Source organism: Scophthalmus maximus, chromosome 6, assembly GCF_022379125.1.
Source record: "Scophthalmus maximus strain ysfricsl-2021 chromosome 6, ASM2237912v1, whole genome shotgun sequence".
Lineage (NCBI taxonomy): Eukaryota > Metazoa > Chordata > Actinopteri > Pleuronectiformes > Scophthalmidae > Scophthalmus > Scophthalmus maximus.
The window spans coordinates 14,851,226-14,867,380 of record NC_061520.1 but is presented as its reverse complement, the minus strand read 5'-3'; the positions used below and the strand labels follow the sequence as shown (position 1 = coordinate 14,867,380).

Here is a 16,155-nt window from a genome sequence, read left to right as displayed (position 1 = left end):
AGCTCTCATACAGGAAGTGGAACCCATGACCCTCAGTTCTCAGGCTTGAGGTTTACGTCTCTGGGGGGAGAGGCCTTGCCCGACATTGTGCACAGAATATAGTGTGAAAACAGAGTGTAATGGACACCGCTGTTGTCCATGAAACAGGTTCTTGTACAAAATGTAGCAAATGCATTACTTTCTCGTGATGCTGTTGTAGTAATATTTGATTCAAAATGATCATTATTATGCATTTGTCAGATAAATTGTGTTTCAGAGCTTTAGAAGTTGTAATTATGAGGAAAATAGTTTTCCTCCACAAGATGAACAGTTTTGGGTTTATATAAGCCAAGCATACCTTGTTTCAGAAGTTTAGAGCTACAGTGAATAAGCAATTCGTTAATTTGCAGAGGAAAGCTGGCAATGATTACGATTATTGATTGTGCATTCGAGTCATTTTTAATGCAAAAATGTCAACTATTATAAAGTAGACACAATTAATCAGCAGATTTCTCTACAATGAAAAAAAATTGGTGCCGGCTGCAATCTAAGCATTGATTTCCAAAAAGGTTCATCACACACACACACACACACACACACACACACACACACACACACACACACACACACACTCTCTGTATTTAGGAGGCTATCTGCTGTCTCAAGGGTATAAAGGAGATTTCACTGTATTGAGAAAGCAGGAACCTTTGATGTGAGCAGTGACCCACACATCTCAGCTCTTCAGCAGCTCTCTGGTGTCCCAGGACATGTTATCTCCCCCTAGAGACAATCACTGTCACCACGATAAACACAGAGTGCAGACTGATACCTCCACGCCTGCAGCAACATGAAAGAGTCTGTTTCTCTTTATCACTGTTGCTGTGTGTGTGTGTGTGTTTCTCAATAACTATCAAATTTATTCCCTTGACCTACACAGGAAAAAAAAAATATGCTGGCTGTGTCTATACTTGTCTTACAGCTGTAGCTTTCCATCAAAACCGTGATCCAGCCAAACATAAACATCTGTTTTGTAGTTTACTTAGCATCAGTGTGGTCATCTCTCTCCTCTGTAAGCAGGCTCTAAATCTGTCTATATACTGTAGATTGATGTAGTTGCACCGGTAGTGTATTGTCTGGACTACTGCTCAGAGCAGAGAGAAACAATGCTGCATTTAAATCATACTTGATAAGAACTGTTTGTGATTTAATTAATTAATTAAATTAATTATTTGACCATTTTTTTGGCAGCAAACTTGTGATATTTTAGTGAGGGAGCTTCCTAGTGGTGCGCTTTCACTGGAAGGCTTTCACTAATCGCTTTGCCTCATTTAATCTTCCATCCTCGCACACTGGTTTTACCCTGGATTCTCTCACTTATAAAACTCATCACAAGGTGCTGTTCTAAATCTGACCCGCCGCATCACGCTAAACGCCCTCACCGAATTGTTCTTTGATGTGCTCACCATTGCAGGACATGTACGTAAATGTACAGTATGTTGCAGAAGTATCTGTATCCGTACAACTAAACCCAATGTGAAAAGATGAAGCTGTGGCGAGCGGGATCCTAGAGATTTTGGCTCAGTGGCGCTCTTGAACATACGCTTTAAGTGCTGCTGAAGTGGCTTTGGTGAGTCCTCCACCGTGGGTCAGCTGGTCGTGACCAGAAGAGGCAGAAAGAAGTGGAGATGGTACAATACAATGGATTAAAAGTCAATGTATCTCAGGCCCTGCTGCTTCTGCTGTGACCCTGCTTTGTTTTAATGACTTGTCAAACACAGATGTAATAATTAAAACTAATGATGGCTCCATTCCATCAAATTGTGTCGGCTCCTGGGTCCCTGTGTTGTGCACGCTGACTCACCGGGACACTTAACACTAATATTATTAATTAGTGGAATCAAGCCATGATTGATATTGGTATTTGCTTCTGTGCTCATGTCAAAATGTCATCAGTGAAAAATGTTCAGGGTGCTGAACAGTGGCATCTGTCAACAACATACACAAAAAAAGAAGTGAATTTTTTTAAGTGATACGTATTGCTTTTAAAAAATTTTAACACTTACATCCTGCTGTACATTGTAACCCTGATTAGAATCAGTATGGAATAGTTTTGCATTTCCTTTTTCCCGTCATAGATTACTCCAGAGTAAGTGTGAAACATTATTAAACAGCCGCAAAAAAAACAGCCTGGCTCAGTGTGCTTTTATATTTATACTTTCTTTCTCCAAACTTATTTGGGAACTTCTAATTTGAGGACTCAAATTTTGCAGCACAAAAGCTCTTTTGTCCCTCCTCGATTGGGAGGCTCCTCGGCGGTTTGGGACGCGCACAGTTGTGCAGAGATAATCCCGCTAAGTGGACGCAATGAGGGCACAAGGCCGGAGCCGCCATGTCCACCGGGTCTTATACTGTCACCGTCGCGGTATGCATAACATTTCCTCCCAATGTAAACACAAGAACCCTCGGCAACAGCCGTGCGCTCACTCGTATGCATGCGCTGAGACATCAGGACACGGTATAGCCTCGCTTTGTTTTCTCGTCCAGGCGCCATTTGAAATGCCGTCGAACACCTACTCAAGTTCAGCAGAGTTCACTGAGCTACAGTACAGTCAGACCACGGGGCACAGGAGGCACAGGAAAAGACCCTCTCGTCATTACAGTCACTTATGCTTCATCACTCAGTCGTTGGAATGTCGGACCAGTTGTCTGATTTGAAGTTGTCGTAGCAACAAGTGCTCGCATTATCATTGCTGAGCCAGTAGCATGGGAAAACTATTATAGACCTGGCTTTGCATATCTGCAATTTTTCTGGTTGTTTGTCATTGGCCTCTTTTTGCCATCTAGTCTCCCGTCTTAACCCCTCTCTGCGGAGCATTCACTCCCCCTCACCGCCACCGATCTGTTGTGTGCCCAGACCACTGTTGCTGTCAGAGACACACTGCAGAGTAGCTGGGTGGTTCGTCTGAGGTAAACACCAGAAACGGTTCTGTCTTTAGTCCCTTCCTCTCTTAACAGCAACATATATTGCTTTCCTGTCTTTTGAGAGAGGAGAGGTCTTGCAGGAAACAGTCGAGGGATCGTGCTGTGGGTAGACCCATTTACTGTCTTAGATGGGCTACAAGTGATTATTTGCTTCCTGTATACGTTTGCCAACAGGATAAGAACCTTGGAGCAAATCGCAGTTTTGGGGATATTGTTGATTTAACACAGAATAGAAGAAGTGTAATGTGATGTGTGTTTATGGCTCCACATTATTGTTCGATCACTGCAGGGAAGGAGTTGCTCAGATCTGTTCCAGAGGCCACAAGCGGGCCTCACTCCTTCTGTTTGAACACTGAGCTTCTTTGTGATTTGGACATGTCGGGATTCTTCTCACATGATAAGCCTTTGCTGCTTTCCTGACGGCGTAACAGACAATGCAGAGGAGATGAAGCGGAGTCTTTAATCATTCTCCCCTGAAGAAACCGTGACGGCTAGACTTGTGTACCATGGTGAAATGTGCAGCCCTGTGTTGTCACACAGTACATGGAGTTGAAGGCTTCTAACGTTTTTTGCCTTTCTTGCAGTATTCGAATGCTGCGGCAGGTCTGCTCTTTGATAAAACATCCTTTGAAAACAGGTCATCTCAGTTGGATCTGTGGCCGAGCTCACCGGCTGCTAGAAGAAGCCTCATCATTGACAGACAGACATTAGAGTGACGTCAGTCTGAACTGTAGTACTGTGCCTCTTCATTTGTAGGCATTGGTTTGTGAAATGCCTCGAGATTAGCGTTTTGGCCGGGTCCACCTGGGTTCTTTGAAACCAGAAGTAAGCAGGGGCAGGAGGAGGAGTGGAGGGTGGGCCTGTCCACTGCTCGACCACCTACGTCTGCAACCTGCACCTGTTGGACGGTACTGGCTGTCAATCACACTGTATCCACGCCCCAATGCATACCGTGCTTTATCATCTATTTTACCTAAAACAAAACCATTTTTTTCCAAACCAAAATTGACCTTATTTTGCAACCAGTGGAGTCGCCCTCTGCTGGTCATTTGAGAAAATACAGGTCTCATGCACTTCAGCATTGTCTTCTCTTTCTGGAGCCGGTGACTAGGACAATGTACAGTCTATGCACAGATCTAAAAATACTGCAAACACAGCTTTGGGGGAAAATGTGCTCGTGCACTTACATTATAGACGGACTTCAGAGTCAGACTGAAAGACATTCAGCTGGCGTGCAGTTTACTCATGAAGGCTTGTGACTTGACTTGTACTATCCCTCAGGAACTTGCACTTGTCTTGATTAAACTGAGACTCGACTTGGACTTTCCCAACTGGCCACTCTGGTGATCTATCATTATGTTCATCTTTTTTTTTTTTTTTACCAGGATGCTACATAATAGTGAGTCTGGATTATAGTACACATGGTCCTGCCAGTATCAAATATAGTTTTGTTTATGACCTCAAATTGATATTTGGTTACTAAATGAATCCATTTATGGCGTGGGGGAAGTACTGTGGTAGTAAAGTAATGCCTGAAGCTGCAGGGAGGTTAATGAATCCCTGAGTTTTCTGCTCTCTGGACAAGTCCAACTACTTCCCCTGCGCAGTGACCCCCTCAAGGAATTTCTGCTAGCCAGATTTCAGTATTAATGACGGGACATGTTTCTCAGCTGACTGGGTTTAAAGGCAAACCTTGAGTTTGAGCTGATCATGTCACACACTGCGCTCACATCACATGCCGCAATTGTGTCTTAAGATCATGATACAAATGGCTGTGTCAACTTATACTCCAGCTCGTCTGACAGGAGCCTCCAGAGTAATGTGTGTTCATTTTCATTTGGCCGTTTACACTTTCAGTCTTGATCCATTTCCGGTGAGAACTTTTTATCTACTTGTGTGAACATGTGAGGGACATATAAATACACATTGACTCAATTTACAGCGCTGAACAGCTCCAGGTCTCACCCCCTGTCTGCACTCGTTCTCCCTATCAGGTTCTTTCACTCTCTTGTTGTCTTCCTCATTTCTCTTTCATTTCCTTTTCTTTTGTTTTTCCAACGGCATTTTGGGTCAAGCTTAAGTAAACCATATCTGATGTGGGGTGGGGGGTTGGAGAGGGATTTGGGAGACCATTAAGTCTGAGGGAGAGAATAGCACAGGACATGGTTAGAGAAATCCAGAAAGGAGAAGGAGGGATGTTAGTATATTGAGGGGGGAAAGAAGGAATCCCCACCCTCCTCCTCTCTCGCCCTCTGTCATCCCACTCCCCTTCTCTTGACTGGCCTTATTTGGTCATGTTATTGCGACTATAGCAGGAGGAGAGAGAAAGAAAGAGAGAGAGAATGGGGGAAGGATGGATTTATCTTTTTTTTTTTTTCTCCTCTTTCTGCCTTCTCAGAAAAGGGAGCTTTGGTTTGATGAGAGGTGAAGTCAGAGCAAAGCCAGCACACAGAGGGAGGAGTCGCTGGTGGACAGAAGTTTGAGTCTGTAGAGAAATACTGGCTCGTGTGTGTGTTGGCTTAGTTAAAGCTAGGCTTTCAAACACATCAGAAGCTTTCAGCCACTTTTAAAAAGCCTCTGTGCTCTGCAGCTGCAGCCGTTGCGCGGCTTGTTATAGAAGAGGAACTCTTCCGGGACAAAAGAGGAACTCCGTTATGCTAAAATTGTGTCTGCATGCAAATCAAGGTTTTTTTCTCTCGCCCCTCCTGATGAGTTTGTACAGTATCTATGAAAATGAGCAGCACAATCAGGGTCTGCTGACGACAGCAGCATCTCATTGTTGCTGTGGTTACAAACTCTGACTGACAACGATTTATTGCTGTGTCACATTGTATCACACACACACACACACACACACACACACACACACTTACAAACACACACACTTACAAACACAGGCTTTCCTGTTCCTCATCGCTCCTTGGAACACACAAAGCCCTTTGATCTCCATTCAGGACAATTATGATAATAAGTGCAAAAACACACATGCGCACTCACTCACGCACACACAAACACACACACACACACACGCGCGCTAGCACACACGCATGGATGTGGTCACAGAGAGGAGTGTGTGAAGCTAGTGTTTATATTGTTTGGTTCTCAAGTCTTTGAATAAATCATCAGTCATGTCAGAAAGGTGTCATTCATTAGGTTCAGCTTGTCATCTATTTTCCTGTCCTTTGCAATACCCTAATGTTCTGCATTCATTCAACGTTTCTTTTTTTCTTGTCTTTTAATTTGAAAAAAGAATGTGCCATTCTTAGCTATAAACATTGTGGTTGTTAAGCATTACTGTTTTCTCCTAATAGATTGCCATTTCTCTGTCTTTGCATGCACAAGTCTATATGAATACATCTCGGCCTGTCTGTACAGTTTATCTTTCTTTTGTCTGTTTTTTTTTGGGGGGTGGGTCTGTATTTATCTTAATATCCACAGATTAATCTTTATCTTTGTCTCTTTTTTCGCGTGCAGACTGTCTGTTCAGACTGTGTCCTATGAACCGCTATTCGGCGCAGAAGCAGTTCTGGAAAGCAGCGAAGCCTGGAGGGAACACTGACACAGTGCTCCTCAACAAGCTTCATGTAAGTGAGGTGACAACAGCGGTCACTACAGACCAGTGCACTGCACAAAGACCTGTCGGCAGGGCTCACAGGATCAAGAGAAAAGAACAGACTAACAGAAGGCAATCTTTTCCCCAAGTTATTTTGATTTTTTTTAAATTGAGAGCAAAGCAATACATTGAATGAGCACAAACCGGAGTTTTTAAGGAGATTACTTATATTTGCTGAGGTATAATGTTAGAGTCCTTTTATAGACATTTCCTCAGCCTTTCCCTCCTGCTGTCCTACCTTTCCGCCCTCTTCACTCTCCTTTCTCTCTTTCTGCTGCGATACAACACCATTTAAAGCAATATGCTATCTCACCACACGGTCATAAAATGGTAGATCGCAATCTCCCGGTCGTTTCTATGGAGATGTGAGTCAGGGTTTTTGGTTAAAGCCCCTCTGCTGAAGTGTACATTTTTTGGCTAAGGACATTACTGGCCTGTTGCTTGGCTTTGCCTGATAGCAATTCAATCAGATTTGCAAAATAACTGTGTTTAACTGGTAAAGGTCTGACAATTGTTGCAGTTAGCAAGTGTGAGATATTCATTTCTCTCTCTGTTTCTTTGCCAGCATGCAGCCGACCTGGAGAAGAAGCAGAATGACTCTGAAAACAAAAAACTACTTGGGACAGTAATTCAGTATGGGAACGTTATTCAGGTTCGTTTCTCCGAAAGAGAAATCATCCTCTCTGTATTATTCAGATACATTTCATGCAGACTATCATGAAGTTTGCCAGCAATAGAGACAATTTAATCTCACAAATTATCCACGTCATGTCAGCTCGGAAAATAAATGAAAAATTCTTAAATGAAAACATAAATCCCCAGTGGCAATTTCCAGCATTACAGTGTTATGTGTTGGGAAAATGAAGTAAATATAATGAAGTATATCCTTTAATCCATCCTGAACAGAAGCTCCTAATAATACAACAAAACAACTATACTTGATATCATGCCCACATACACAGTTCACAAAAATCCATAAACTGTCTACAGTTTAGATAAGTTTATATGAGATAAGACAATTTTCAGTTTAGTTGATTAAGAAATCATTGTGACTCTTAAGAAAGCAGATTTCGTACCTATTTCTTGCCTGCTGTAAGACATTTGTTGTAAGTGCTGACAGTAAGGACAGTAATCATTTCTGGCAGTGCCTCACATACAAGCTGCTTTCTTGCCGTCAGTGCAACATTTGCACCACTTCTTCCTCACATGACAGTTCAGCATGTCCGGTTGCATTTGTTTGTCTCTGCTCAGCTCCTCCACCTGAAGAGCAACAAGTACCTGACGGTGAACAAGCGTCTGCCTGCGCTGTTGGAGAAGAACGCCATGAGGGTGATGCTGGACACTGCTGGAAACGAGGGGTCCTGGTTTTACATACAGCCTTTCTACAAACTGCGCTCCATCGGAGACAGTGTGAGTCATTGTGTGTACGAGTCTGTGGCTATGGTGCATTGTGGGAAGGCTATACTGTATTTTGCATTTATACATGCATACACACTGATGTCATTTTTTATAATTTGTAATGAGAGTTATTAATTCTCACATTCAGTAGTAAATTGGTATCATAAGGTCAGGTCTGCAGAATCAACGCGCAGACCTGGAGAGCACAGGTCTAATTTATCATCCTAATACTCAATCGGAGGCATCTCTCCGATCACATCTATCCCTGGATCATACTGTGCCAGCACCTAATTGGTGTTTACCTGATCACAAAGCTCTTGTTGGCAGCCGCTCTTCTTCCCCGCCGCAGGAAGTAGTGGGCTCGTGCCCAAAGGACAAAATGAACGGTGGCAGAGACTGGGCCTCTCTGCTAAGCACCTCTCTAAATAGGTATGGCACGAAGCCTGAGCAACAGGCCTTGGACAGAAAAAAAAACTTGAGTCAGTCCCTTACCATCTGAAAATAGAAAGAAGACAATGGCATGTTAGGGTCTCTCATGATTGCCTATAAGCATGTTGGAAATTAAAAGTTTACTATATGATGAAGGTGTTGCAGTGTGCTTGGGGAAATGTGTACTTCTTGAAATGAATCATACGTTTAGGTAAAACCCCTCAGAATAAAATGCCAGTTGTTTTCCACTTCTTAAAAAAACAACACCTTTTTGTCATCTCATATTGGGCAGGGATTACAGTACGCAGCCGTTGTTTTTTTTTATCTGTCACAGTTTAGTATTTTATTGTTTGTGTTTTGTGTGTGATGGGCAGGTGGTGATTGGGGACAAAGTGGTCCTGAACCCCGTGAATGCTGGTCAGCCGCTCCATGCCAGCACGCATCAGCTCGTGGACAATCCAGGATGCAATGAGGTCTGACTCAGCACAGTTCAGCTGTAGGCTAAGACTGCTAGACTGTGTTAGTTGACATCATTACCTCTGTCATTTCATTGAAGGGTCTTACAATTGTCTTTTGAAAACACCGAGGCAGTTTGAGCTATTGGTCAGTTTTGGGGCATTTGTGATGTTTTTTCCTGTTTTACCAGTAGTGAGACAAACTCAATTACTCCTTGTTTATGACTCTGCAAGCAGTTCAAAGATAGGAGGCGGTAAGAATCTGACCACAATTAATGGTTGTCATTAAGCAGCGAGTTGCACATTTATTCAGTTTTGGATTTGGTATGTGGGAGAAAATCCTAACAATCCAAATACTGTTTCTGCTGCCTTGGCTGTGGTGCGTGTAAAAAAAAATCTAAAATATTTAATGAATGTGTATTATAAATATGTGGTTAAATGTGCTAGATTTGGCTTAGCTAGACAAGATATAAATCTTTATAATGGATGAAATTGATTAATGGATTCTCAAAAGGAGTCATGAATAACTTACTGGCTTAAGGGGGTGACGAAAAAAATAAAACTCAATCACAAACACTAAACTATCTCTTTATAATCTTGGCAGTGTTGTTGCAATGCTGCCACTGTCCAGGACGGCAGTCAGGAAATTATAGCTTCTGATTGTTTGTTTTTCAGGTGAACTCGGTCAACTGTAACACCAGCTGGAAGATTGTCTTGTTTATGAAATGGAGTGACAACCAGGAGATCATCCTAAAAGGGGTTTGTCTCACAGCAGCTACCACATCATCACCTACCATCACAGCAAACATGTCATAATGCTTTTGTTTTTCTACAAATGCTTTTTACTAAGGCTTCAGAACAGATAGATTCATCTTTTTCTCATATATGTTTAGAAGTTACTGGTATTATCTCTCAGATAATACCAGTAATTACCAGCATTTTTTGTCCTTGCAGAGGCAACACAAACACTGCACACGGCATCTTATCAGAGCAGAGAGATGCAGAAAAACAAAGATATTTATCGGATTCCCAGCAATCAAGTAGCAGAACCAACCAGCTGAGATGCAGACAGTGAATTTCTGGAAAACAATCTGAGACAGTAATACAGAAAAGTTTTTCTGACAGAACTATGATACAATTCACATCTCATTATTACAAAAATATTAATCTTATTCAACACAAAGCCAAAATAGGGTGAATGACAGGAGTATAAATGTGGTGTTTAATCATGCAAACTGAAGGTCGATATATTAAACCCAATGAATTTTGCAAAAATGTAATTTGTAGCTGGCTATTTGAGTAGCATGACAAAGTGTAGCACTGCAGGACATCGTCTTCTGTGGCAGGCTTAATTCTGGGGCGTGTCACCAACTGTAGGTGTCACTTAAAATCCCTCCCTTATGAATGAGATTGTGCTTTTTTTGGTTATACAACAGCTCTGCATTAGCAGCCTAAATATGAACTCTAAAATGTAAATGAAACATTTTTCCACGAGCAGGTCTGCTGACATATTACGTTATATGCAGAGTAAATATTAAACGGAATAAAATCTGGTTTATTACAGGAAATGTATTCTTTGTAATATGAAACATGCTGTAGAACCACAAGAATAAGTATGTCCTTTTAAATCTTTTGTCTGGTTCAATGTTATGCTAAATACATTTAACAGTAACACATGTTCTTCTCTCCAGGGTGATGTGGTGCGGTTGTTTCATGCAGAGCAGGAGAAATTCCTTACATGTGACGATCACAGAAGAAAACAATATGTTTTCCTTCGAACTACTGGACGGCAGTCTGCTACCTCGGCAACTAGCAGCAAAGCCCTATGGGAGATTGAGGTGAGGAAGAATATTTTTAGAGTTGGTTTTGCTTATTGTGGTATCTAGTGCTGCTGCAAACACAAAGCAAGACTTTGAGTCTGTTTCCCAGCAATTCTTTAGATCAGCACCCATCAAATAAATTACACGCACAGGATTGTGAACACAAGTTATTGCTGCCGTGTGCAGGTCGTGCAGCATGATCCGTGTCGAGGGGGCGCAGGCTACTGGAACAGCCTGTTCAGGTTCAAACACCTGGCCACCGGACATTACCTGGCTGCAGAGGTGAGTCCACCGCAAACGCCATGTGAATTCAATTGAGTCCATTTAACCTAATAGCTTTCAAATCAGTTGGCGCTTAAGGTGTTTAGAGTGAGGAAGAGGCAGAATGGAATATTAACTGTTCATTTCACACAGTTACAGATAAAGCAGTGATTTAGATTAAATTGTGGTATTAACATGTCTTTCAGACAATGTATAGACTAGCTTTTCCTTCCAGGTGGTGAACCACTCTGTATATTTGCAGGTGAATCCAGAGTATGAAGATGAGTGCCTGGAGTCCCGCTCATCAGTAAGTAATTCATGCTGAGAGACTGGTCTGCCTTGTGGTAATAAGGTTTATAGTATATGTAACAATCACCAGTACATCGCTGTTGTAGAATGTATTCATTGCCTTCAGTACGATGGAAATATTTAACTACTGTTGTACAGCTGAGGTGCAGTAAATAACCATAGTAACAATTCACATAAATTGAGAATTGAACTGCAGTTAACCCCCCCCCCCTTCAAAATAACAGATGACCGCCCTATCACTGTTCAAATCCTCAATCAGTGTCTTTGAGTACTCTGAAAAAGCGCAATATAAATAAAATGTATTTATTTATTTATTTATTATTTCCAGCCTGATAAGTTACTGTGGAGAAAAAAAAAGTCTAGTTTCACAGTTTCCAGTGTGAAGGTATTACATGTCAGTAAACAGCAGATGGCAGCCTCACACTGTGAAGGTGCCTTTCGTCAGTTCTTCAGTTCTTTGCCATAGTAGCTCAATGAACTTTAAAACATGAAGGGGTTCACATCTGTCAGGCAGTGACAAGGGAACTGGCTCTTCTGCTCCTGAGCAAAGGGAAAGGAAAACAGCATTGTGATGAACATCTTCATTCATAGTTGAGTTGAAAATAGGACTCAACTAACTTAACAAGGATATTACTGTGTCCAGAGATCTACTTGAGGCTGAGTCTGAGTCGATGAAGTCGTTTAGTCTGTGGTCCTTTATTCTATTACTTGCTTATGTAATTAAGACTCTGACATTTCATTTGGAAAAGATCCAATGACGAAAGAAAAGTACTTATGCACAGACACACACACACACACTCTTGACACACACATCAGATAATCTCAGTCGCTGCGTGTGAACATCTGTGTGTGGTTTTTAAAGCTAAATCAGATCTAATCAGACTGTTTTTCGACCTCTCCCTCCAGCTGGACTCGGAGCAAGAAGTCTTAAGAGCCCGTTTGAGGAATGTCCCGGACAAAGTCATGTACACTCTTGTGTCGGTTCCTGATGGAAATGACATTTCCTCCATATTTGAACTTGACCCGACCACCTTAAGAGGGGGAGACTCCCTAGTACCAAGGTAGGAAGACCATAAGAACACAGTGGTGTAGCGTTTCCAACGAGCTCACACCCGTGTCACTGCAGATATGACTGTAAAGAAGGACATGGCCAACTCCCTGGTCTGTCACTGTTTCCACTGAAAACCAACAACAGACACATTACAAGTAGGGGTCTTCCAGCTTATATTAGGTCATCTTAATATGGTTGCAAAACATCAAACCACTGTGTGTGCGTGCGCTTGCATCCGTGTGCGCGATTTCTTGTTAATTTAAGAGGGTATGAGTTAATATTTTCCGGACTTCATAATGACGGTGAAGCAGATAAAGATATTCACACCATAAACGGCAGTATGCAAAAATAACACTTGCGTGCGTTTGTGTGTTTGTGGTGTAGATGAATTACTTTAGCATCTGTAACAAATTAAATACACCACAGACTCAGCAGGATTTTACTACAAATACTTTCACTAGACTTTAACTAGAATAGTTTGAGGAAGAGAAGGCAGATGTCAAGTTCACGTGCCCACGCACAGCGGGTCTCACTGCAGCAAAACTGTAAACCTGCTCTGCTTCTTGAGGAACTGAAAACATTTATTGTAAGGTGATCAATTATGGGTCTGATGAGGAGGGATGTGAACTCTCACTTGTGTACTCCCACAAATGTTCAAAGTTGTAATTGAGTATATGTACTCCCAAGTGGAAGATCTGAATGTTTATTTTGCCACTGGCTATATTGCAACATAGTTATGAGTAAAACTGCTTGACTTTGTATTTTTCTCTATATTTGATTCTGTACTGTCCATAGATTGCTAGCAAGGGATCTGTACTTTCTGAGGATGCTTAATAAGAAGATCAGTGCTCAGTGTTTTGGGGTATTGGCAGCCATTTCAAAACATCAACTGTGTCAAGAGTCACTGTGCACTGTCCCGTATTTATGCTCAAAAAACAATATATATTAACTTAAATGTCAATGTTTAAATATGTTTTCAGGAACTCATATGTCCGCCTCAGACACCTGTGCACCAACACATGGCTTCACAGTACCAACCAACCAATTGACAAGGAGGAGGAAAAACCTGTCATGCTGCGTGTAAGTGACAGCTAATTTGCACTAATATGTAAACTGTTGCAGCGTTTGTTATGACTACACTGTATGCATGACGCTAAGGGGGAATACTGTCTGGCATTATGATCAAACTCTAAACCAACTGTGGCCAGCTTTGAAACCCTATTTGCCGCCCCTCCTCCCTTATGTGAAGTTGAAGAATTGAATAACACGTCTCACTTGCCCTGGTTAAGCACATTTTTTTCGTAATACATCATAGTTTTTTATTTTGGGAAAGAACTGAAACAAGTGGCCCAAGAGCAATTCTAAATACTCAAAAATATCACATATTTCTCGGATTGATGGCAAAGTTGTACATTTCCTTTCTAACCTCAGATTGGCACATCTGCACTCAAAGAGGACAAAGAGGCTTTTGCCATCGTGCCCGTCTCCCCGGCTGAGGTGAGAGACCTCGACTTCGCCAATGATGCCAGTAAAGTGCTGGCCTCCATTGCTGGAAAGCTGGAGAAAGGCACCATCACACAGAATGAGAGGAGGTATAAAATGCGCGGTGGTGCCACATTGTGAAATTTTCAAAACGGCAACAACATAGTCAACAATTTATTGCTTTGTGTGTATGTGTGTTTTTATGTACGTCTTAGGGCGGTTACCAAGCTTCTGGAGGATCTGGTGTTCTTTGTTGTGGACATTCCCAACAATGGACAGGATGTTCTAGAGATCATGGTCAACAAACCAAACAGAGAACGACAGAAACTCATGAGAGAACAGAATATTCTCAAACAGGTGAGGTCTCAGACAGTAAACATTTTGAACACACACTCTTCGGATTACATTCTCGTTTTTACTGAACACCCTCTAACCTCTCCTCTGTAACACACTTTATCATAACTCAAAATGGCAATGTTGTCAGCCCTGCTATTTGTATCAGAGTGTTCTTCAGGCTATAACTTAAGTGTGGTTACAGTTGACATAACATTATCTGCCTATACAGATCTTCAAGCTGCTGCAGGCTCCTTTCACAGACAGTGGGGATGGGCCCATGCTGCGACTGGAGGAGCTGGCCGACCAGCGTCATGCCCCCTTCAGACACATCTGCCGCCTGTGTTACCGGGTTTTACGTCATTCTCAGCAGGACTACCGTAAGAACCAGGTACAGTTCTGTCAGCCCTGCTCTGTGAGCACCGGAGCGCTGTGACAGGGGCATACGGGTCACTGGAGTTTGTGTAAAGGTGGATTTCAAATCTCCTTAAATGAGTGTAGCAGTTGGTGAAAGATGCCTGTGCACTGTAGCTGCAATGATGTAATTATCAAAACAAAAAATCACCCTGAATCTAAAATGTGTAACTGAATTCACCGTGCAAAGCTCATTTAAGGGGAAACCTTCATATTTTGAATTTCAGCGCCATAGGTCCTCAAGCTCTAACAAAGGCTTGTAAATGTGAAATACAACACCCCACTTTTCAGAGAACAGTCAATTTCTTTACAGTGTAACGATTCTGTCACCCTGATTTGGTTTGTGTACATATGTTGAGCCCGGTTGTGTCTCTGTCCTGCAGGAGTACATTGCCAAACAGTTTCGCTTCATGCAAAAACAGATCGGCTATGATGTCCTGGCAGAGGACACGATCACAGCTCTGCTCCATAACAACCGAAAGCTGCTGGAGAAACACATCACTGCTGCAGAGATTGACACGTTTGTCAGTCTGGTCCGCAAGAACCGCGAGCCAAGGTTTGTGTGTACAGTACAGTACGTATGCCTGCCAGTGTATGAAATCCACGACTATCTGGGAAACAGACTGAATCAAAGATAACATAATTGATTATTTTAATGCAAGGTAATTTATTTAATAATTTGTATCTTTATGCCCTGATTGTATTCTGTACATCCTGATCACACAGTATATCCTCTGTACATTAGTGCACACAATGAGCTACAGTGTATTTTACAATGCAAGCGGTGTACACTACAATCATAAGTAACTGGCCATTGAGGACATTCAGCATTTCATTTCAGCATAAGAATGCAAAAGTACAATTGTTTGGTGAAATGGGTGGTTGAATTTTGCATATATTGTGTGTGTGTGTGTGTGTGTGTGTGTGTGTGTGTGTGTGTGTCTGTGTGTGTTTGTGTGTGTGTGTGTGTGTGTCCAGGTTCCTGGACTACCTGTCAGACTTGTGTGTGTCAATGAATAAGTCCATCCCTGTGACACAGGAGCTCATCTGTAACGCAGTGCTGGATCCAGCTAACGCAGACATTCTCATTGAAACAAAGTGAGTACTCCTCGCTCGGCCTTTACCTATTCCTGTCTTCTCCCCTTCAGCATACTAATAAACAGTACGTAACATCTACAGTGGGCATAACATTAAATAGATTTCACTTTCACTTTTATATTTCCTTATTGAATTACAATCATTTAAAAAAATACATTATTTTCTGGAAAAAGTTCACTTTAATTTGTTATATAAAAATGATTCAAGCCACCAGGTAAATGTCTTTCCTTCAAAGGTGTAAACAAAGAGTTCTAAAATGATTAGAAGGTTATTACTTCTTCAAAAATCTATCCATATTTCTGATGAATACTAAATCAACCTTCATTGCTTGTCTCTGCTAAATATCTGTTCACTACTGTGATATCAGGCAAAATAAGCAATTTAAGGGACATTGAGGTCTTGATTAATTGTGATAAACATTATTAATCATCACATCTTAATATTAATCAACTGATATAATAATGATGTGTAAAGTCTTTGCGTATGGCCATCAGCATCACAAAAAGAAAAACGTCTGTATTATTATTGTTC

The 16,155-nt window shown here is 41.7% G+C and overlaps 1 protein-coding gene across 8 annotated transcripts in view; it reads left to right on the top strand.

The window, feature by feature from the left end:
• The window catches only part of LOC118309843 (inositol 1,4,5-trisphosphate receptor type 1), a 62,177-nt gene that overhangs the window by 5,298 nt on the left and 40,724 nt on the right, over positions 1 to 16,155 (top strand). For all 8 annotated transcript variants that reach the window (XM_047332757.1, XM_047332758.1, XM_035632388.2 and 5 more), the window contains 15 exons: positions 6,436 to 6,545; positions 7,140 to 7,226; positions 7,826 to 7,984; positions 8,776 to 8,874; positions 9,532 to 9,615; positions 10,548 to 10,694; positions 10,863 to 10,958; positions 11,200 to 11,244; positions 12,153 to 12,307; positions 13,278 to 13,377; positions 13,729 to 13,889; positions 13,995 to 14,136; positions 14,345 to 14,503; positions 14,910 to 15,082; positions 15,505 to 15,624. In XM_047332757.1, the coding sequence (XP_047188713.1) occupies positions 6,436 to 6,545; positions 7,140 to 7,226; positions 7,826 to 7,984; positions 8,776 to 8,874; positions 9,532 to 9,615; positions 10,548 to 10,694; positions 10,863 to 10,958; positions 11,200 to 11,244; positions 12,153 to 12,307; positions 13,278 to 13,377; positions 13,729 to 13,889; positions 13,995 to 14,136; positions 14,345 to 14,503; positions 14,910 to 15,082; positions 15,505 to 15,624 (1,837 nt within the window). The remainder of the gene's footprint in view (positions 1 to 6,435; positions 6,546 to 7,139; positions 7,227 to 7,825; positions 7,985 to 8,775; positions 8,875 to 9,531; positions 9,616 to 10,547; positions 10,695 to 10,862; positions 10,959 to 11,199; positions 11,245 to 12,152; positions 12,308 to 13,277; positions 13,378 to 13,728; positions 13,890 to 13,994; positions 14,137 to 14,344; positions 14,504 to 14,909; positions 15,083 to 15,504; positions 15,625 to 16,155) is intronic.